We start from the raw sequence: 24,596 nt of genomic DNA, 5'->3' as shown, positions 1-24,596 counted from the left end.
ACCATTTTAGCCCCTAAGTCCATAGATCATGGGGCCAAAATGGTTAGTTATAGAGACCATGGGGGGTAAAATGGTTAGACATAGGGGCCAAAATGGTTACTTATAGAGACCATGGGGGCAGATATGTTAAAAATTCTTATTTTGAGCTAATATAGTAAAAGTGATATAACCACATGGGCCAAAAACGTAATTTACTCTATTATTATTAAAGATACACACCGGTAATTTGACTAATTTCAATCCATTCATACGAACTTTTTTTGCGGAGGACTCTACAGATCCTAGTGGGATTAGGTTCGTTTGGAGTAAAATTATGGGTTGACTAATTGCAAGGTCAACCGGAACAGAACGGACGAACTAGAGTCGTTGAATACGGACCTAAGGGCACCGTGAATACCCTTATCAAGGTTTCCGGTTTGGTGTGAATACCAAAGACGGGTGCGGTAGGGTCTCGTGGAGGTGAGGTTTTAGGTTTGGGTGGTGCTTGATGGAGAAAATGGTGATGGTAGAGGGGTTAGGTGATAGAGGTTGAAGATGAAGTTGGGGGTGAGTGGTGGGTAGGTCTCACTTGATTTTTTTAATGTTATAATTTAATAAGTATTTTAATGTAAAGGTAGTTAAGTCATTTTACACTATCTTAACTAAACAAACTAACATACATCCACTCAGGGGACTATCCGAGTAACAAAAAATTAAACCACAGGAAGCATACGTGTAATTTTAAAAAGTTGGGGACTAAAGGTGAAAAAAAGAGAAACCACATACCATCCGAGCAATTAACTCATTTTTAAATTATGTAATGTTTTATTACTAATGTTATTTGTTTAATAATATTAATGTTTTTTTTTTAAATTAAATAGATTTTATATAATTTCTAAATATAGAATATTAATAAAATTGTGAGCCACGTGTCGCACCACGTCACTCTTTCACGCTCCTTTTCACTCTTTCCGTTTTTGCACCATGCCATTTTTTTTACGCGTGCTGACGTGTCATGCACATGTCGCATAACGTCACATTTTTAAGCCCCCCACTCCGAATAGTCTAACAAGTTTGTGTGAATTACTGCAGGTTGTTTAATTTCGTTGTTGGCTCCAAAATTGTCTTTCATTCATACTGCAGGAAGATGATGATGTTTGTGGAAAATTAGGTTGAGGTGACTTTGCACAATAAGTCTCCAAAAGCAATCAATATAAATTATAGCAAAGAACCTTACTCATAGACACCCATAAACACAAAGCATGACACCTCTTTCGATTTCAATCATCTTACTTGCTATATTTACAGTTTTCTATACCCTGGATGTTGCAGGTTCGTCAGATGAAGTTAGTGCTCTCCTAAAATGGAAAGGAACCCTCCATAGCCAAAATACCAACACTGTTCTACCTTCATGGATGAAATCACTAATCATATACATCCTCAAGTACAAGGGTTATTGTGTATATAGTTAATATTTATTTAGATGGCGGTTACATGGCGGTTACAAAGTACGAGGACCAAAGTTGACAAAGTGGAAATTGGAAACTACCTTCATAACCGAAAGGGTGTGTCTCTCTACACACACCCATTCGAAATCAATGCAAGGCAAAGAACAAGGAGACGCAACTGTTGGATCGAGTGGCCAAGATTCAACACACCTCTTCAAGATTCAATCTCAACCACACATCCAAGAGACACGACTTTTCACGAAGAGACGCGTCTATTCACTCGTACCCGTAGGAAACTATAAATAGGATAGATTGTTTTCATTTGTAACTTACACTCTCAATTCGATTTGTACATACATTCAAGTTATTGTCTATGCAAGTTTATTTTATCACGTTCTAGAGATCAAGATCCATTTTGGGGCCAACAATTGGTATCAGAGCATCAGACTCTAGGCGTGGGAATCGCAAGGCATCGCAGGGAATTCGCGATCAGGTTTCAATTTCGTTTTTCAATTCGCAAGTTCAATTCAGAATTTTTGATTTCGGTTCTAGGGTGATACGGTTGAACCGGGGTTATTGGCTAGGAATCTAGGATTGTTGATTCCGGGGTTTAGTGCGAATTAGATTGTTGATTGTTTGATTGTTACACGATTCGGGTAATCGTGGGTTTGAGATTTATTGAAACCAAGAAAGTAAAAGTTTAGTAAAGGTGAAGATTGTTCGGCAAGAAGTCATGTCAGGAACATCCGGACAAAATCCGATCATAATACAGAAGGAAGGAAGTTCTCTTTCCCAGTTTCAGTGTCCGATTCTGAAACCAACAAACTATACGGTTTGGGCTATTCGTATGCACACGCTATTGTCAGAATTTGAATTGTTGCAAATGAAGGATGACGACACTATTGATTCATTTACCGCAAAGATTAATAGTATCGTTACCCGGGCAACTGAAGTAGGAACGACAATGAGTCAACCGACTGTAGTACGCAAACTCCTAAACGGCGTACCGGATAAGTTTACTCAAATCGTTGCCTCCATGGAACAATACTCCGATCTAGAAACTATGACGCTAGAAGAAGCGGTCGGAAGATTAAAAACGTATGAAGAAAGGTTAAAGTTGAAGAAAAAGGAAAGCCCCGTGAACAATCTAGAAGAACTCCTGTATGCGGGTCATGGACAACATGTTGGAAATCATGGACGAGGGAGATTCCGTCCGTCACGAGGCCGAGGAAGAGGAAATTATCAACATAGGGGTGAAGGATACACCTCTTACGAGTCGGAAGGAACCGACAAACCACAAAGTGATGATAGCAAGCAAGAGACACCGACTATGAGAGATAAGTCGAAAATCACTTGCTACAGATGTGAGAAACTTGGGCACTATGCCTATGAATGCCCAACCAAGAAAACCAAAGAAAGTGAGACACTATTGGTCGAAATAGAAGAAGATGATGATGAACCGGCACTTCTGATGTGCCTAGACGCTGAAGAGAAATAGAAACATGAAATTTGGTCGTGTGAAACGATCAAAGGGAAAACCGTGTGATGCGGAGGAAGATGACCTGTGAAAGGTATAACAAAATAGTCCAGTGAGTGGATCAGATCAAAGCGAAGAATCCGTGAGGGAAGCAATCAATGATGAAGAACTCGTTGTGAGAGACAACCGTGAAGAGCATATTTAATCTGTGATAGATCAAGAAGAAGACGCGCGTATCCTGTGACTGGGTCAGAAGAAGGATTGTTGTGTGATACAACCGCAAGAGAAATCTAAGTGAGTTAGATTATCCAAAATCTATGCGAGATGAATGCAAGTCATGTGATATGATAGTGGGCAAGTTAATCAAGACCAGGTGAAGTTCGTGTTGAGACAACTGCATAAGAAAAGGTTCGTGTGATACAAATCAAGTGCGGTCAAGGCAAGTGTGAAGCAAAGTATTCGTGTGAAGCAAGGTTCGTGAAGAACATGGTTAGTGAGAAGCAAGTTCGTGAGAAGCAAAGTTCGAGAGTAAAAGATCCATGTGAAATGTTAGATACCGAGGAGACTCGAGATGATAAAGCTACTCGGAGTTCAAGATCTACAACTTAAGGATGTTCATGATTAGGGGGGTGAATGAAATCACTAATCATATACATCCTCAAGTACAAGGGTTATTGTGTATATAGTTAATATTTATTTAGATGGCGGTTACATGGCGGTTACAAAGTACGAGGACCAAAGTTGACAAAGTGGAAATTGGAAACTACCTTCATAACCGAAAGGGTGTGTCTCTCTACACACACCCATTCGAAATCAATGCAAGGCAAAGAACAAGGAGACGCAACTGTTGGATCGAGTGGCCAAGATTCAACACACCTCTTCAAGATTCAATCTCAACCACACATCCAAGAGACACGACTTTTCACGAAGAGACGCGTCTATTCACTCGTACCCGTAGGAAACTATAAATAGGATAGATTGTTTTCATTTGTAACTTACACTCTCAATTCGATTTGTACATACATTCAAGTTATTGTCTATGCAAGTTTATTTTATCACGTTCTAGAGATCAAGATCCATTTTGGGGCCAACAATGGACAGATAATTTTAATCACAGTTTTTCTGCTCAAAAACCAGTGTCTCCATGCAACTGGTATGGTGTTTCGTGCGATGAAACCGGCAGCATAAATAGATTGAACTTATCCTCGTCCGGTTTAAACGGTACGCTTGATCACTTTTCCTTCTCTTCGTTCCCAAATCTTGCGTATTTCGAACTAACTGTAAACAACTTTTCTGGGATTATCCCATCTGAAATCCGCCACCTATCAAAACTTGCTTATCTTGATTTCTCCTATAATCAATTCACCGGAATAATCCCACCCGAGATTGGCGAGTTGACGAAACTTACCACCCTTCATTTGATTAGTAATCAGTTGAATGGTTCTATTCCGCTAGCTGTATGTCATATGAGATTACTTTCTGGGCTTTCGTTGGCTAATAATCAGTTGAATGGTGCAATTCCTACCTGTTTTGGTAACTTATTGAATTTGCATTATCTCTATCTGGACCGTAACTATATATCTGGTTCAATTCCTACTTCTTTTGGTCAGTTGTCGGATTTGCGTCATCTGTTCCTTTATTTTAACAATATTTCTGGTTCAATTCCTCATGAATTGGGGAATCTTTACCATCTAAAGGAACTTTATATAAACAATAACTATCTGACTGGATCTATCCCAGAAACTTTGGTCAATCTAAAGAATCTAACCGACTTAACTCTATACGAGAATCAGTTAAATGGATCAATCCCAAGAGAAATAGGTAACTTGACTTCACTTATATGGCTAGAGCTACAATTGAACAATCTCACTGGTCCCATCCCTGCCTCTCTAGGTCAACTCAAATCCCTTCTTCACATTAGTCTCTACTCTAACCAACTTTCTGGTCCCATCCCCCAAGAGTTAGGAAACTTGACATCCCTTTCCACTCTGCATTTAGCATTCAATAAACTCAACGGTTCCATTCCAAGTTCATTTGGTAATCTACAAGCTCTAGAACAATTGTCTCTTCAAAATAACAAACTTTCTGGATCTATCCCACCGGAGTTAGGAAACCTGAAGTTGGTTGAAATTGAAATGACCAACAATAGGTTTTCTGGAAGTTTGCCTGATGAAATCTGCAACGGAAGGAAGCTTGAAAAGCTTCTTGTTGGATATAATAAACTAACGGGTCGAATTCCAAAAAGCTTGTACAACTGCTTGAGCTTGATCCGAGTCCGGTTTGACGGAAACCAGATAAGCGGAGATTTTTCCAAGAGCTTTGGTGTCTATCCTTACCTCAGTTACATCAATCTCAACGATAACAAGGTTTACGGGGGTATCTCTGACAACTGGAGTAAGTGCCGAAACTTAACCACGATACAGATGGGAGGGAATAGAATCCAAGGTAGCATACCTGATTCCATGGGAAACATGATTCAGTTGGTAGTTCTTAATCTTTCTTCCAATGATTTGGTTGGAGATATACCTAAAGAATTCGGAATGCTGACTCGTATAGAGAAGCTTATATTAAGCAATAATAGACTTTCTGGCATCGTGCCACAAGAGCTAGGATCACTAGCTCAACTCTTGATTCTTGATATCTCCATGAATAAGTTGAATGGGTCCATTCCATCTTCCATGGGGCAGTGCTCGAAACTCTTTTTCTTAAACTTGAGCAATAATGGATTTGCACGCGAAATCCCAGTCCAATTAGGTGGATTGATTCAGTTGTCTGTTCTTGATTTAAGTCATAACGAGCTTACCGGGTATATACCTAAGACTTTTGAATCAATGAATTCGTTGTTGAACATTGATCTTTCATATAATCACTTACGAGGACCCCTCCCCAAAAGCAAAGTCTTTATGAATCTTTCAATAGAAGCATTGCAAGGGAATAAAGATTTGTGCGGAAATGTTAGCGGGTTGAAACAATGTGCATCAGAAAGCCGGGCGCCAACTAGGAAACGCAAACTCGTACTAGTGATTTCCCTTCCACTTCTTGGAGCCCTTCTACTTGGCGTTCTGATGGGAATGTTCACCTTCTATTGTCACAGATCAAAGAGTCTGCCATTGACGCAGCTTGTGAACCGACATAAACATGGGACAAATTTCTTTTCAGTTTCGACATTCAATGGAAGAGAGACATACAAAGAAATTCTAAAACAAACCGAGGAGTTTAACGAAGCATATTGCATCGGAATGGGAGGATGTGGATGTGTGTACAAAGTGAAATTGTCCTCAGGAAATACAGTTGCTGTAAAAAGACTTCACTCGTCTTCTGAGGTGATCAATCACAATGATTTCCTTAACGAGATTACGGCATTGACAAGAATACGACATAGAAACATCGTCAAACTACTTGGCTACTGTTCACATTCTCAAATCTCATTTTTGGTTTATGAGTATCTCGAAGGGGGTAGTCTAGCTGATATTCTGAGCCATGAAACTGCTCAAACTTTGGACTGGATGAAGAGGGTGAACATTATCAAAGGTGTTGCATACGCTTTATCCTATATGCATCACGATTGTTCACCGGCTATCATTCATCGTGACATATCAAGCAAAAATATTTTGCTTGATTCAGAGTACGAAGCTTGTGTTTCGGATTTTGGTACATCCAAAATTTTGAACCCAAACTCTTCCCACTGGAGTAACATTGCAGGAACATTTGGATACCTCGCACCAGGTAATGCATTTTCCAGTCGTTCATATATTTAGTTAGAACAGATTTCATCATGTCATTAATTTTGCAGAACTCTCTTACATGATGAAGGTAACCGAGAAGTGTGATGTTTATAGTTTTGGGGTCCTAGTCTTAGAAATCATCAAAGGAGAGCATCCTGGCGATATCATTAGTTCTCTAGCTTCAACATCAACCGAAGAAGTCGAGTTCACGGATTTGGTGGATCATCGCCTTCCCGTTCCACTACCAGAAATCAAAGAAGTTCTCACGTCTATTTTGATTTTAGCTATTAGATGCATTAACTCGAACCCTGAAATAAGGCCTACAATGCACCAAGTTTCTAATAATATTGCAGGTATTATTTGTGACGTGTATAAGTATTGAAGCCTAATGTACAAGTCCCTAACACAAACAAACAAACAAACAACAAAGGGGGCCCACCATTGGAGACCGTCGCCACCGTCGGAACTTCGACGTTGAAGACGGGACGGGTTGGAGGACGAGGGGGGCGGGATGGGGCTGTCGCCGGCGCCGGTGGAGGACGGACCGTCCTTTTAGTCCATACTGTGCAGCCTAAGAGCGATAATGCTGTGTAGTGCTATCAGTTTTCATATTCGGTGTTCGTTTATAGGGAATTAGGGATATTATGTTTTATCCATCAGTTTCTGGGTTGCATTAACTGATAGTTAAATATAAGCTTGAGTTATCATAAAAGTATTGTAAATTACCAAAACAAATTGTGTTTTTTTTTGTATGTTACTAGGTTAGCTACCCGTGTATTGAGAAATTCAATTTTGATCAGCAATAATAAATTTATAAAGAACAACAAAGAATGAAACAACATTTTCATTCAACAATCAAAACACAAAAATATTAATTACAAGTAAAAACAATTAAAAGTATTCATAAGTCTCTGAAAATTTCCATCTGAATCGTGCACATAGAGGACGGGTCTTGGTCCCCTGAGAGAATATGAGTTAGTTCATGCAAAGATTGAATGATTGTGTTTTGATTAAAAGAAAGTAAGCATTCGATTTTGTTAGTGCATTATCTGTCTATCGCCTCCGTCAATCTAGTCCGTAGCAGAAACTGAAGAAAACAAGATTTATATTGTTATATTAGTGATACTTGGTCAAAAAGGCAAGGTGGCATGATTGTAATTAATGAGAAACCTCATTAAACCCCTTGGCCTATAAATAGGAGGCTTATGCCTTTGTTTTAGGACTTTTGGCTCATTTGGAGATTTAGAGATTTATTCTAGAGAGAGAAAGTCTAGAGAGAGAAAGTCTCTCTACGTGATTCACGGCTTTGTACACGACATCACATCAATAGAATCACGTCATTAGTACGTTATTGCGTGTTCGGTCACGCACGTTCACGGATTCCGCACGTCGAACGTTCGTTACGCAATCGTACGATATCAAAACCGATCCTACAGATTTAAACCATGATCGAGTAAAATCTAGACCATAATTTTGTATTTAACCAGGAGAAATTACCTGAAGTTCTAATCTTTGCAAGTGTGCCTAGTTTGTGGGCATCCTATGTGTCACACCCCCAAAATCCACCATGCGGAGTACCACCGCTTGGAGGCGTGACGTGACCAGGATCGAGCCACCAATCATATCGAACAACATAATTAAGTAATTAAAACCAAACACAATACGATTGGTGACCAAAAGGAAGTAAACCGATTTTAGTTAAACAGCGGAAGCATAAAACATAAGTTCAAAACATAGTCCATAGTTCATAAGTTTAAAGTCCAAAACGTAGGTTTAATAAGTTCATAAAGTTTATTTATTAAATACGGGACATATCAGTTCGCATCCCACAAGGACCACTGTAAGGCATGTAACAACGAGTCAACAACAAAGTTGAGTGAATTCACAGTTGGTTGTTTAGTTATAGCATTCGTTTCGTAAATCATCTGTTCGTTTTGAAAACCATGTATCGTATGAGTTTGCATCGCGGTCTTTCTGACATGTTTGCGAAGATTAGTGGGGGTTTCCCATGTGTTACTAGACCACGCGTATCGACTGCTACGAAAATATAAGAGGTGCCCTAAGTCAATGTCTATCAGCATTGACCCTTTGCCCATAACCCATTAGTACACGCCCGTCCGACTGGCACGGTGTGAGGTTTGTTAAACCTAATAGCGCTATTAAATAATGACCCGCTCGTCATAGGCCTCGGCGATTAAGTCGATAAATGAGGGACTTAAAGTGATAGAGTTGATGGTCTTATGATCGTGTACGTAGGTTTTACGTACGGGCCCTTCAATCCGAGGACAGTAAAAAGTAGTTTAATAGTAATGATAGTACAAGTAGTTAATCAATCCCATTCCCAAACCCCTAGGAATCCATGCCTTAGAAAGAGTGTGAACTCACCTCGGTTTACTCGGTTAGATTCTCAATATAGCTAACAGTCAAGGTAGGTCAATCACGTCCTAATATAATTTACCAGTTAGTCATTTAGTGGCTTTCAAATAGAACACAAAGTTCCTACACGTATCTATCACACAACATGCATCGTTTTAACGGTTTATGCCCCTCTAAGTTTCCCATCCATTCCCCACTCAAAATCAAACATACGATAATGCACATAACATATATAACATGTTAGATCATTCACGGATAGCATACTCGACATTTAGACACGCAAGTCACAACTTATCTCAATTCAGCATTTATATTCAAAACCGGCTGTTTTCGGACATTTTAATAAAATGGTTAAACTATTCCAAAAATTCCCAAATTTTTACAAGACGTCTTAAACGTTCCATATTTTATTGTGTAAAAATATCGGGGTCCGGTTCGCTACCAATATTTCATAAAAAATCATATTCCGGACTGAACTCAGATTTATGAATTTCTGACCACAGTCCACGGAACAATTTATTAAAAATTCATCGAGTGTCCGATTTACGAAATTCCAGTGGGGTAATTACATAAGCATCGGTTGTCATCTACTGTACAAATTTCATGGTCCGATTCATCACAAAACTCAGGTTATGACCGAAAGCATAACACCCATTTATTGCTGTCAAAATTCAGCTTAAGTTACTGTTACAAATTAACACTTTAAAAATAGTAAACGAAGTCCAAAAATTACGATTCCGGTGCCATTAGAACCGTATTTCATAATAAAATATTTTAGATTCAAAATATTGGTTTTTTGTTGAGTTTATGACCTGTTTACAGCCAACTGAAGTTGGCTGTAAAACTTGGACAGATTCTGTTTTTAGTCTTTAGATTTCTAGTTTGTGTTCGATTGATTCCGTTAATCATGTTTAGTGATCACAACAACATCAAACCTCAATATTATCCAACAAAACATCAGATAATCAACCAATAATCATAACCACACAAGATCTACATGATTTACACACATAACTTTTCTTTATCCAACTTATTCATCTTTTGTCCAAGACTTTATGTTAGGTTCCTAAGTGCTTATGATTTTTATCCGACGAATCTCTTATTAACCACATTAGACAAGATCAAGAAGGTGATTAGAAGCACTTACAACTAGCACAAGGCTAGGGAAGATCAAAGGCGTAAAAGTGGTGGATAAGAGAAACGTAGTGAGGTCCTTGAGATTCCGAGTGCACCGAGCTTCCTTATGTGATCCCTTGCACCTTTGTATGTAAAAAAAATGGCTTGTAGGAGGCTTGAAGGTGGTGGTATGGTGGAGGTTGTTGGCTGCCGAGATGAAGAAGGAAGGGAGAGGAGGTTGTGTGTTGTTGATGTGAATGATAAAATGGATGGAGATCTAGTGGTTAAATAACCACTCTTCCAACATTTATAAATCTAATGGGTAATGTGTTTCATGGTCCACCAACAAGATCCAAAATTATATTAGCACAAAATCAATTGTGTAAGGCCTTGGTGGCCGTGAGGTAGATGGGGGGGGTCATAGGCTCGGGTACTAACTAGTGAGTTCCATCCTAGTTCAAATCCAAGTGTTTACTTAGGATGTTTAGTTACTAGATATTTTTATGGTGTGTTATGATGTTCAGGAACAATAACTCGCTCAGAAAAATAAAAAACAATGCTTCTAGCATTATTTTGGTGTTCCGGGTAAAGTCCGGTTGTTCGGTTCGGTGTTGTTTTGTTAAAGTGCTTAATTATTCCGTTTAGTGTCCTACATATATATTTTTGAAACGTTTTTAATTTTTAACACTCAGGAAGGCGTACCAGACTATTTAGTTACTTTTCTGTATACTATTAGTATGTTAACAAATACACGTAAGCATAACACCGTAATCAGAGAGCAGTTAAATGATTCAGCACAGTCATCAAGTACTTTAATTAACATTAATAGATTGTACGGTTACATGTAAATTTGAGGGTTGTCACATTCTCCCCCTGTTAAGAGAATTTCGTCCCGAAATTTAGCGCGTGGTTACTGAGGAAGCTAGTTAAGTTGCGTTGGTTTCCTGGTTTTCCTGGGGTGTCACATCATCCCCCTGTTGATTTGGAATTTCGTCCCGAAATTCTGCGGTAGCTTCAGCCTCAGTAGTGGTTGCATTTTTCTTAAACAGCTGGGGATACTTGAGTTTCATTTGGTCTTCTCGTTCCCAGGTATACTCTGGGCCACGACGGGAATTCCAACGAACTCGGACGAGAGGTATTCTGGTGTACTTGAGAATCTTAACGTCTTGATCCGTAATCTCTACTGGTTCCTCGACGAATCGCAGCAGGTCGTCGATAGTGAGCTCCTTGAGAGGAACTATGAGGGTCTCTTCTGACAGACACTTTTTCAGATTTGACACATGGAAAACATCGTGAACTCCGCTGAGTTCTTCAGGTAGATTCAACCTGTAGGCAACTTTTCCAATTCTCTCAATGATCTCGAAGGGTCCGACATAACACGGGTTGAGTTTGCCGTTTGCCAAATCGGACTACACCTTTCCAAGGTGAGACTTTGAGCAGCACTCGATCCCCAACCTGGAACTCAAGTGGTTTTCTTCGCTTATCGGCATAGCTTTTCTGACGGTCACGAGCTGTCGCCATTTGCTGTCGTATCTGAGCAATCTTCTCGGTTGTATATACTACAAGTTCTGGGCCAGTGATTTGACTGTCACCAACTTCTACCCAACAGAGAGGTGATCGGCACTTGCGTCCATACAATGCCTCGAACGGAGCGGCCTGGATGCTGGTGTGATAGCTGTTGTTATATGAAAACTCCACTAACGGGAGATGCTTTTCCCAGCCGTTACCAAAATCGATTACACATGCCCTAAGCATGTCTTCAAGAGTTTGGATGGTGCGTTTTGATTGCCCATCCATCTGTGGATGATAAGCGGTGCTCATATCTAATCGTGAGCCAAAAGACTTGTGCATAGCTTGCCACAGTTCAGAGGTGAAACGCGCGTCACGATCAGAAATGATGGAGGTTGGCACTCCGTGCCTTGATACCACTTCTTTTAGGTAGATGTCTGCTAGAGTAGAAAACTTATCCGTTTCTTTGATAGGCAGAAAATGTGCAGACTTGGTCAGTCGATCCACAATCACCCAGATGGTATCGTTTCCGCGTTGAGATCTGGGCAGGCCAGTAACGAAATCCATGGAAATTTGCTCCCATTTCCATTTAGGTATCTCTGGTTGTTGGAGTGGGCCTGATGGTTTCTGGTATTCGACCTTGAACCTGGCACAAGTCAAGCATTTACCGACGTAGGTTGCTATGCTGGCTTTCATACCAGGCCACCAGTATGTAGTCTTGAGATCATGGTACATCTTGTCCGAACCAGGATGTACTGAGTAACGAGACTTATGCGCTTCATCCATCACAAGCTCGTGCAAGTCTCCATACAGCGGAACCCAGATGCGTCCGTTAACATAGTAGGTGCCTTTTTCTTTTTGTTCTAGTCGTTGCCTCGATCCTCGTAGGGACTCAGCCCTAATGTTCTCTGCTTTCAATGCTTCAACCTGGGCATCACGAATCTGAGCTGGAAGGTTGGATTGGATGGTAAGTTGTAACGCACGTACACGCCTAGGTATAGTATCCTTCCGGCTGAGGGCGTCAGCCACAACATAGGCCTTGCCCGGATGATACTTGATCGCGCATTCGTAGTCATTCAAGAGTTCGACCCATCGACGTTGACGCATGTTTAACTCCGTTTGCTTGAAAATATGCTCGAGACTCCTGTGATCGGTGTAAATGGTGCACTTGGTACCGTACAGGTAATGTCTCCATATCTTAAGCGCGAAAACAACTGCTCCAAATTCCAAGTCGTGCGTAGTGTAGTTCCTTTCGTGAACCTTAAGTTGGCGCGATGCGTAGGCAATGACCTTGTCACGTTGCATCAACACACAACCAAGTCCTTGGATGGAAGCGTCGCAATAAACCACAAAATCATCTGTGCCTTCAGGCAATGAGAGGATAGGCGCGCTACAGAGTCTATCTTTCAAGTGCTGAAATGTGGACTCCTGTGCATCACCCCAACGATAGGTAACACCTTTCTGAGTCAGTGAAGTGAGAGGTTGCGCAATCTTTGAGAAATCTTTGATAAACCTTCTGTAATATCCTGCCAGACCTAAGAATTGGCGGATCTCTGTTGGTGTGCGGGGTGCAGGCCAATTCTTGATCGATTCAACCTTAGATGGATCCACATGAATCCCATCCTTGTTTACCACATGGCCCAGAAAATGGACTTCGCGAAGCCAGAAGTCACATTTCGAAAACTTGGCATACAGCTGCTCTTTACGAAGTAGTTCCAGAATAAGCCTCAGGTGTTGCTCGTGTTCCTCCTGACTCTTAGAATAGATCAAGATGTCGTCGATGAAGATTATGACAAATTTATCGAAGTAAGGTTTGCACACTCGGTTCATGAGGTCCATGAAAACCGCTGGTGCATTCGTCAATCCGAAAGGCATAACCAGAAACTCGTACTGGCCATAACGAGTTCTGAATGCTGTTTTGGAGACGTCCTCCTCTCGGACTCTCAGCTGATGGTATCCCAATCTCAAATCAATCTTAGAATAGAAGCTCGACCCTTGCAACTGGTCGAACAAGTCATCAATGCGTGGAAGAGGGTACCGATTCTTCACGGTCACCTTGTGGAGTTCGCGGTAGTCAATACACATCCTGAAGGTACCGTCTTTCTTCTTTACGAACAACACTGGAGCTCCCCATGGTGACGAGCTAGGACGTATAAAACCCTTTTCCAGAAGTTCTTGTAGTTGCGTAGACAGTTCTTCGAGTTCTGATGGAGCAAGTCGATAAGGCGCACGAGCTATTGGTGCTGCTCCAGGGGCTAGCTCGATTTGAAACTCGACTTGTCGATGAGGCGGAAGGCCAGGTAATGTAGGATCGTCGTTGACCCTGAATGAGTCGATCAGAAGAATTGTTTTCCAATTCAAAGGCGGAATCAGTGAATTAGATGCTCAAACTAAATATAATGCTTCACTTTATTGATTTTAGCAATGTTTACAACCTGGAAGCAAATCGGCAGCACTTCGTTACAAGTTCCGAACCGTTACAAATGAATCAACCATGCACCTATATATAGAGTTTTGGAACCGCTAATACGACCATGTCATAAAAGCGATCCAGGTATGTTGTGTGGATCGCTTTTATGGATAATGCCCATATAAGCGGTCCAACATGCTATTTCACCACTTCTCGTTTCTCGAACCTCGTGCACTGGTTATTCTAACCTATCCTAACCTATTACATGATACAAGACGAAGTCAATAGACGTAATGCACCAACAGACTCCCCCTCGGATATTGACGAAGTCTTCAGTGAACATTCTCTGTTATGTCACCTCTTCAGTCTTGATCATCTTTTCAACTTGTTCAGATTGTAACAAACTTCAATCTTTCTCATTGATTATCTTCATCATCAGTAAGCTCCCCCTCTCGTCAAGCTTCCATGCTTTTAGGGATCATCACCTTGCTTTTCAGCTAATGATACCTAGCTCTTTGCACACTTTTGTTTACAATAATCTCATCTTCAGACTCCCCCTAAGACTCAGCTTTCGGGATCGTAATCTGGATCTTTCCTGTAATTACTCATACAAATGATAAGTAACAACACTTTAAAACCAGTAATCAAATTCTCTAACCTACTCCCCCTATCAATGAACTCAACAGATATGGCAGTAAACAAGAATCCAATTCCCTCTCAGATTATCATTCAAGTTCAAATTAATGACCTTGAAAAAGTTCACAAACTGTTTTAAAGTTTTTCAAGAAATTTCAAGTTTCAAATTAATGAACTCGTTTTATTTTCAGAAACACAATCAGCATACTAAGATTTTGAAACTCAGCAACTCAGACATCGGTTTATCGAAAATAACGCAGAAAGCAAAATCTTTTTGTATTTTCTGAAAATATAAAGCAGTACAGAAATATATACAAACATATTTACAAACCATATTTTTGTTTGAGTATGCGACAGAGACAGAGGATCATATCAGTTATTGACAAGTCACAAGTACCGTTAAGCTTTAAATCATACTCAGAATTAAACAATTCACTTAGATTGTCGATATACTGATCCATTTAAATTTTCATACAGATTTCAACTGATTCAGGATACGATTTAGATGTTTTAAGACTTAAACTTATTCATGTGTCCCACCTCTTGAATATACTCCCGTATCTAGAATCCCAATATTCAGTCTTACAGGTAAGAAGACTACAATGATGTCTGTACATAAATTAGGGTATGCGAGAACTGAGGGATCTCAGGTCAGAACTTCCGTTCAGCAGAGAGATATCAACTTCGACTTTGCAGTGTGTTCCCTTTAGAGAATCTTTTAGCTACAACAACTGATTATCAATTTTATCGTCTAATCAGCTGAGGGCTTTATGCTATATTTCAAGCATTTTGGCGAAAGTATTAGCCAGGGACTAGGTCAGAACTACCGTTCAGCAGAAGTCCCGGAATAATACCCCAGACATCATAGAGTATAAACACCTAGTATATCAGAATACGAGACCTTTCAAACGAGATTTCAGGGGTTACCTATATATCCAAGTAGTGTTCCCCACAAAATAAGCAAGTTTGAATATAGGTTTATATCCCGAAAAAGCTTACTAAATGTATAAAAACCTATCGACATATCATCAGTGAGACTGTTTAACGCTATTTAATCATTACAAATCTTTAGCATACTGTAACTGTCTACTGATGTACTATCATTTCCTCTTTTTACGCAAAACTCAAATGTTTGATTTTATCATGTTTTTGTATTTTTCAAATTTTTCTAATGTTTTTGTATTTTCTAACAATTTTTCTCCCCCTAAAATGCAAAACCATTAAAGAAATTTGACAAACCGATACTGATAGCTTTGTTTCGCCATCCATTTTCTGCATCTCATGCTCTGTTTCGCAGAAAATATAACGTACCCCCATGATTTACAACCCATTGATTTTGACCGTTACAAAACCATTCTTCAACTTGTGAGAAATCATGTTTGTTCCGCCGTGAGGGTTTCGGCATAGTCCATCACTCCTAATTCAAACAAATTTAAACTACAACTATCACAACCATCACAGTCTATCACAATCTATCAACCAACAACCAAGTAAGCAACTAACCAACAAACACCACACAAACAAATCTCAAGTTGTTAAAAAAAATTTACACACAATCAAATACATACTTTCCCCGTTTGACCAAACCGGGGATCTTCTTCATATGCTAACGCCAGGCACTTGTTGGATTTGACAGTCTTCACCACCCTTGAGTACCTGCACATTCAAACTTTATCAATCAATAGCGATAGATGCCGATTCATGCTTCGCGTTCCAGGAAGCTCCGGCAATTCCAACTTTTTAATCAAACATGGTATCCACCCAGGCTTGATCAGCCTTAGGTTTAACCTTGACTCTTGCAATTTGAATTTTAAAATTTTCAGCCTTAAGTGGTGGAAAGTTTGCGTCATAATCAACTGGTATTGACTCTTCAAACTTTTTCACCCCAGAAGTTGAACCTTTCTCTTTTAAAACACTCTTGGGTTTCCAAATTTGTTGTTGTTTCTCTAGATCCTTCCCAACATTTTCATTGTTTATCAACCCAACACTTTTCTTAACCATCCACACTTGACCTTCTGGAGTACCTCGTCTGTAAAAATTTGTTCCTTTTTGAACCTTTTGATTTTGAACAACACTTTTAGGTTTCCAGATTTGTTGAAGTTTTGTCATAACAACTAGTGGTCTCCAAATCTGTGTTGTTTTCAATTTGGATGTGTGAGTACTCCAAGTCTGTCTTGAATCAAACTTGTTCGGATTTGATTTCCATTTTTGATTTGAAGCAAACTTGTTTGTGTTATACATCCAAGTTTGTTTCGAATCAAATTTGGTTGACCTTGATTTCACATTCTTAGATTGATGTTTTGTAGCATCAAACTTCTTTTGAACAACATCCACAGGTTTTAGATTCTGACACTTGCGAGCAAGATGTCCTAATTGATCACATTTGAAACATGTTTTCATTGACACATCTTTGACCTGTGGTTGTCGCTTTTTCTTTTGTACTTCAAACTCAGCATTAGATTGTTTCATTTTGTTTTCTTTTTCTTTTGCTAAACTATCTCCCTTAACAAACCCCATTTTTTCTTGATAATTTGGTGTCACATTTTTCTTCCAATTTTGTTTCTTTTTATAACCCAACCCAGCCTTCATGTTCTTCTTGTTGCCACCCGGTTTGTTATAAAAAGTTTTGTGACCTTTACCAGCAAATTTTGAAATTTCAGATTTTTCAATTTCAACCATTTTGAAAACTTTATCAACCTTTTCTGAGATCACATTCTGAATCGGGAAGACAACATCCAAGAATAATTTGTCTGATCCAATCATGGTATAAACCAATCCCTTTGAATCATCATTCAAATTTTCTTCAGATTTGATGTTCTTTAGATAACCATCAAGAAGATTTCCTTCATCTTCATCTTGTGATTCAGTTTTACTTGTTTCAACCGAGTTTTCTTGAAAAATGCTTTCAACAACCTTACCAACCACCTCTGAATCACTGATATCATCAGATTTGGTGTAAGTCACATCGATGTTGTCGGGTAACTGATCAACCATGTTGATAACTTTTTCCACTTCTTCGCCATCATAGAATGTATAATTATTCTCCAACGGTGGTGGAACTTGATGAAATTCAGACCCTTATCCCTTTTTGTTCTTTTCAGACGCTTTCTCATCGGGTGTGATGTTGAAAATACGTTCCAGAATATATGACGATGAATGATAACTTTGCAATTTATTGACCAATTTTTCTTTGTCTGCCAATTCTTGTTTAAGCTTAGCAACATCATCAATATATTGGTTTACCACCCTTTGTTTATCTTCATATCTTGCTTCAAGAAATTTAGTGTTTCTTTGACAAGCACACAATCTATCATCTAGACTTTTGACTTTACTTTTTAACGTTTCATAAGCTTCTTTTACAGTTTCATATGACAATTTCGTAACATCATATTCTTTTTGCAACTCTTGAATTTTTATTTCTTTCGGAACACATTCGTTGCAAACAGCTGAACACATTTCTTTTAATTTCATGTTTTCTGTTTCAAGATCATCACATTTTAATTTCAATTTTTCATTTTCTTGTTTCAAAAACTTTTCATTTTCACTCATCTCATCACATTTTTCTTTGAAAATATTTTCTATTTTAGTGAATTCAATGTCCCTGTTGTTGAGTTTTTCATCTTTCTCAATACAAGCACTGCATGTTTCCATGCATTTCTTGCATTGTTGTTCAGCTTCATTATCAATTTTGACAGGAGTATCAGTTTGACTTATTACCTCAATGACTGGCACTGTCATATCCTCAGTCTTCTGTATCTGAACTTCTTCAACCACTAGCTCTTTTTCTGCAGCACCTTCCTCGATTTTCTTTTCAACCTTCTTCACCTCATTCACCATCTCCTTGCTCTCAATCACAATTTCCTCGACAGTCTTCTTCTTTTTCTTCTCCAGACTTGCAAAAATGACTTTTCTAATTCCTTCTTCAACTTGCTGCTTGTATCTTGGATTCTTTCTAAGACCTTTACACCAGACATCCACAGTCGGAATAGCAGCAACCAATGCTTCAAGATCAACTGTCTTTGGATCAACAGTTGGATTTCCTTCAGGATCAACATAGCATTGTTTATCTTTGCTCCACCTTCCAGCCCATGTGGCTTCTCTGTAAGCATTGTACACGTCATCCAGTCTCATTCGAGCGTGTCTTTCTTCTCGTGTCAGCTGTACTTCTGCTACCATTTTGATCGTACCTGGAAGATTAGACAATACTTAGCAAAATTTTTTTGATTTTGAAAATTATCAGAACCACAAAAGCGGTCCAGAGTATTTCCAGAAAAGCGATCCAGAAAATGTCCAGAAAAGCGAGTCACAACTTGCTTGTTTGAGCGGACCAGAATGTGTCCGTTCGAGCGGTTCAGTATATGTCAAATGAGCGATCTAAGAAACTGTCATTCGAGCGATCCAGAAATTGTCTATATAAGTGGTCCAAGATTGTTTATATGAGCGGTCCAAACAATGTACAAACGAGCGGTTCAGAGATGTACACTCGAGCGATCCTAACAGTAATATTGTCCGAAAAAGCGGTTCATAATGTTCAGAAAAGCGGTTCTGAAAGGTAATTTCGAGCGATCCGAGTTGTCTTTGGAGCGAACCAGGACCAAATGTGTACGAATAAGCGGTCCAAACTTTGACCTAAAAGCGGTTCATCATGACGTCATTTGGAGCGATCCACATTTTGAACATGTTTTGACCTGTTTTTAGTTTGAATTTTAGTCTGAAACTTTCTAGGGTTTATTATTGTCCAATAATACACGTCCTGTGAAAAATTTGTCTGAATTTAACCGTGGAAACTTGTCTAAATCGAAAAAGAAGGTGTAGAAGATAGAAAACGGATCAAGTTTGAGCTAAACTCTTCTTCCTGAGCTCCGATACCACTTGTAGGATCGTCGTTGACCCTGAATGAGTCGATCAGAAGAATTGTTTTCCAATTCAAAGGCGGAATCAGTGAATTAGATGCTCAAACTAAATATAATGCTTCACTTTATTGATTTTAGCAATGTTTACAACCTGGAAGCAAATCGGCAGCACTTCGTTACAAGTTCCGAACCGTTACAAATGAATCAACCATGCACCTATATATAGAGTTTTGGAACCGCTAATACGACCATGTCATAAAAGCGATCCAGGTATGTTGTGTGGATCGCTTTTATGGACAATGTCCATATAAGCGGTCCAACATGCTATTTCACCACTTCTCGTTTCTCGAACCTCGTGCACTGGTTATTCTAACCTATCCTAACCTATTACATGATACAAGACGAAGTCAATAGACGTAATGCACCAACAGGTAATTCCTCAGGAAATACCTCGGGAAAGTCGCGTACAATAGGAATGTCTTCTATCTTCCTTTCTTCCGCGGATGCATCAGTAATGAGGGCTAGGATAGCGGTGTGGCCCTTTCGTAAACACTTCTGGGCTTTAAGGAAAGAGATGATGCCTACAACAGCACCACTCTTGTCGCCACGAATCACGAGGGGTTCTTTACCAGGGCGAGGGATGCGGACGATTTTCTCCTTGCAAATAATCTCCGCTTGGTGTCGAGATAACCAATCCATCCCATTGACAACGTCAAAACTACCCAGAACGATAGGAATGAGGTTGATAGAAAACGTCTGATTGGCAAGGACAAGCTTGCAACCTTTAACTATATGTGTAGCCTCTAAACTTTTGCCATTTGCTATTTCTACTGTGTGCTTGGTGTTCAAAAGTGTTGGAGTGCGCTTAAGCATTTGGCTAACTTTTAAGGACACATAGCTAGTATCAGCACCCGAATCAAATAAAACAGTAACAAAGAAATCATCCAGAAGAAACTTACCCATCACAACGTTGGGATCATTCCTTGCATCACCCTGACCAATCACGAAAGCACGACCTCTTGCTCCATTACCATTGTTGTTACCCCCGTTGTTACCTCCATTGTTGTTCCCGTTTCCCTGGTTGTTGTTGTTGTTCTGATTTTGGTTAAGCTGGGGACAGTTCTTCTTAAAGTGGCCTTCAGCGCCACACTGAAAGCATCCCCTGTTGCCCCGTTGCTGTTGTTGATTTTGCGGTGCTTGCTGTTGCTGCTGGCGATTCTGATTTGCAGGCCGTGAGCTCCTGCAATCCTTGGCTTCGTGACCCATCTTGAGACACCTCTGACAACGTCCTTTGTTGCATTGACCACTATGGTGTCTATTACATTTGTTGCACTTCGGGTGGTTTCCTCGATACCCACCCTGTCCTTGATTACCGGAGGATTGCTGACCAGGACTCTGGTAGCCATCAGTCTTTCTCTGCTGAGACTGAACCGAAGCAGAACCCTTACTGGAGTTTTCATCCCATTTTCGCTTATTGTCGTTGGGAGCATCAGAAGTAGTGGTGCTAATACGTTTGGGCAGTTTGTTCTGCACAACTGCCTGATCAGTGAGACGGTGAGCCAACTTGACGATTTGCTGTATAGTGCCAAGGTTAGCTGAGGTTACGTGGCTTTGAATTTCTGGCACCAAGCCCTTAAGGTACAGCTCAATGCGTTTGTAGGGAGGGTCCACCATAGTAGGACACAGGATGGCCAGTTCGTTTGACCTCTTAGTATACGCCTCAATCTCAGACCCCGTCATCTTCAGATTGAAAAATTCCACCTCTAGCTTGTGGATGTCGTCACGACTGCAATACTCTTCTCTAATTAGTTCTTTGAAGCCGTTCCATAGGGTGGCATTAGCAACCGCCCAAGCAATTGGACCTGTGCTTTCCACCAGGTTAACGCAGCTCCTTCGAGTGTTCCAGTAGCATACTTCACCTTACGATCTTCCGGGCAATCACACATCTCGAAAACAGACTCGAGCTTCTCGAACCAGTGAAGAAGGCCTACAGCACCTTATGTGCCGCTGAAAGTGCTTGGTCGGCAATCCATGAAGGTTTTGAATGTGCACACAGGAGGCTGAGCATGTTGACCTGTGGTGCGAGAATAAATGACAAGGTTAACCACGAGGGTAGGTTTGCGAAGGTAAGATCTAAACGTCCTAAGATAGGTCGAAGTAGCAGGTTATACCTCCTGCAGGAACAGCTGCGAGTGCCTCAACAACTCGTTCGTTGATCAGAGCCGTCAACTGGGCTTGAGTAAGGTTGATACGTCCTCCGCGTCCGCTCATGATCTTCATAACGAAGCAACGTAAGTGAGGAAAGTGTCGTGAAAGTGCGTAAGTGTGGGACGACAGTAGAGAGTAGGCACACAAGGTTCAAGTGGCAGTTATCACGTTAACTAATGCACAGTGTGAGCTATCTATCCGACAATATAACATAAATAATACCACCTATTGTGTCGAGTCTTGCACGTGGAGCGAAGCGTCGTTGTGGATCGTTGAGCACTGTACAGGTTATAGTCTGGTTTTATCAAAAATCTTTTCCCTTTCTAAAACCAAGTTCACTATAACCAATGGCTCTGATACCAATCTGTCACACCCCCAAAATCCACCATGCGGAGTACCACCGCTTGGAGGCGTGACGTGACTAGGATCGAGCCACCAATCATATCGAGCAACATAATTAAGTAATTAAAACCAAACACTATACGATTGGTGACCAAAAGGAAGTAAACCGATTTTAGTTAAACAGCGGAAGCATAAAACATAAGTTCAAAACATAGTCCATAGTTCATAAGTTTAAAGTCCAAAACGTAGGTTTAATAAGTTCATAAAGTTTATTTATTAAATACGGGACATATCAGTTCGCATCCCACAACTACCACCTCCATATGCAAGCTACAAGCATTTAACGACCTGTAAGGCATGTAACAACGAGTCAACAACAAAGTTGAGTGAATTCACAGTTGGTTGTTTAGTTATAGCATTCGTTTCGTAAATCATCTGTTCGTTTTGAAAACCATGTATCGTATGAGTTTGCATCGCGGTCTTTCTGACATGTTTGCGAAGATTAGTGGGGGTTTCCCATGTGTTACTAGACCACGCGTATCGACTGCTATGAAAATATAAGAGGTGCCCTAAGTCAATGTCTATCAGCATTGACCCTTTGCCCATAGCCCATTAGTACACGCCCGTCCGACTGGCACGGTGTGAGGTTTGTTAAACCTAATAGCGCTATTAACTAATGACCCGCTCGCCATAGGCCTTGGCGATTAAGTCGATAAATGAGGGACTTAAAGTGATAGAGTTGATGGTCTTATGATCGTGTACGTAGGTTTTACGTACGTGCCCTTCAATCCGAGGACAGTAAAAAGTAGTTTAATAGTAATGATAGTACAAGTAGTTAATCAATCCCATTCCCAAACCCCTGGGAATCCCATGCCTTAGAAAGAGTGTGAACTCACCTCGGTTTGCTCGGTTAGATTCTCAATATAGCTAACAGTCAAGGTCGGTCAATCACGTCCTAATATAATTTACCAGTTAGTCATTTAGTGGCTTTCAAATAGAACACAAAGTTCCTACACGTATCTATCACACAACATGCATCGTTTTAACGGTTTATGCCCCTCTAAGTTTCCCATCCATTCCCCACTCAAAATCAAACATACGATAATGCACATAACATATATAACATGTTAGATCATTCACGGATAGCATACTCGACATTTAGACACGCAAGTCACAACTTATCTCAATTCAGCATTTATATTCAAAACCGGCTGTTTTCGGACATTTTAATAAAATGGTTAAACTATTTGAAAAATTCCCAAATTTTTACAAGACGTCTTAAACGTTCCATATTTTATTGTGTAAAAATATCGGGGTCCGGTTCGCTACCAATATTTCATAAAAAATCATATTCCGGACTGAACTCAGATTTATGAATTTCTGACCACAGTCCACGGAACAATTTATTAAAAATTCATCGAGTGTCCGATTTACGAAATTCCAGCGGGGTAATTACATATGCATCGGTTGTCATCTACTGTACAAATTTCATGGTCCGATTCATCACAAAACTCAGGTTATGACCGAAAGCATAACACCCATTTATTGCTGTCAAAATTCAGCTTAAGTTGCTGTTACAAATTAACACTTTAAAAATAGTAAACGAACTCCAAAAATTACGATTCCGGTGCCATTAGAACCGTATTTCATAATGAAATATTTTAGATTCAAAATATTGGTTTTTTGTTGAGTTTATGACCTGTTTACAGCCAACTGAAGTTGGCTGTAAAACTTGGACGGATTCTGTTTTTAGTCTTTAGATTTCTAGTTTGTGTTCGATTGATTCCGTTAATCATGTTTAGTGATCACAACAACATCAAACCTCAATATTATCCAACAAAACATCAGATAATCAACCAATAATCATAACCACACAAGATCTACATGATTTACACACATAACTTTTCTTTATCCAACTTATTCATCTTTTGTCCAAGACTTTATGTTAGGTTCTTAAGTGCTTATGATTTTTATCCGACGAATCTCTTATTAACCACATTAGACAAGATCAAGAAGGTGATTAGAAGCACTTACAACTAGCACAAGGCTAGGGAAGATCAAAGGCGTAAAAGTGGTGGATAAGAGAAACGTAGTGAGGTCCTTGAGATTCCGAGTGCACCGAGCTTCCTTATGTGATCCCTTGCACCTTTGTATGTAAAAAAAATGGCTTGTAGGAGGCTTGAAGGTGGTGGTATGGTGGAGGTTGTTGGCTGCCGAGATGAAGAAGGAAGGGAGAGGAGGTTGTGTGTTGTTGATGTGAATGATAAAATGGATGGAGATCTAGTGGTTAAATAACCACTCTTCCAACATTTATAAATCTAATGGGTAATGTGTTTCATGGTCCACCAACAAGATCCAATATTATATTAGCACAAAATCAATTGTGTAAGGCCTTGGTGGCCGTGAGGTAGATGGGGGGGGGGGGTCATAGGCTCGGGTGCTAACTAGTTAGTTCCATCCTAGTTCAAATCCAAGTGTTTAGTTAGGATGTTTAGTTACTAGATATTTTTATGGTGT

General features: G+C 39.9%; 3 protein-coding genes across 3 annotated transcripts; all 3 read left to right on the top strand.

The window, feature by feature from the left end:
* The first annotated feature begins 2,160 nt into the window (after positions 1-2,160).
* Positions 2,161-2,925, top strand: LOC110931533. The gene has a single exon (XM_022174921.1). The coding sequence runs from the start codon at positions 2,161-2,163 to the stop codon at positions 2,923-2,925; it is 765 nt and encodes a 254-aa protein (XP_022030613.1).
* A 4-nt stretch (positions 2,926-2,929) lies between these two features.
* LOC110931532 (MDIS1-interacting receptor like kinase 2) lies at positions 2,930-6,731 on the top strand. Its single transcript, XM_035988082.1, has 2 exons — positions 2,930-2,991; positions 3,971-6,731. Exons 1-2 carry the CDS (start codon positions 2,930-2,932, stop codon positions 6,660-6,662), a joined length of 2,754 nt encoding a protein of 917 aa, XP_035843975.1. The 3' UTR covers positions 6,663-6,731.
* On the top strand, positions 6,712-7,223 carry LOC118490440 (MDIS1-interacting receptor like kinase 2-like). Its single transcript, XM_035988081.1, has 2 exons — positions 6,712-6,982; positions 7,027-7,223. Exons 1-2 carry the CDS (start codon positions 6,712-6,714, stop codon positions 7,221-7,223), a joined length of 468 nt encoding a protein of 155 aa, XP_035843974.1.
* Positions 7,224-24,596: the final 17,373 nt, after the last annotated feature.

This window comes from Helianthus annuus, chromosome 3, assembly GCF_002127325.2.
Source record: "Helianthus annuus cultivar XRQ/B chromosome 3, HanXRQr2.0-SUNRISE, whole genome shotgun sequence".
Lineage (NCBI taxonomy): Eukaryota > Viridiplantae > Streptophyta > Magnoliopsida > Asterales > Asteraceae > Helianthus > Helianthus annuus.
This window is presented reverse-complemented; position numbering and strand designations above follow the sequence as displayed.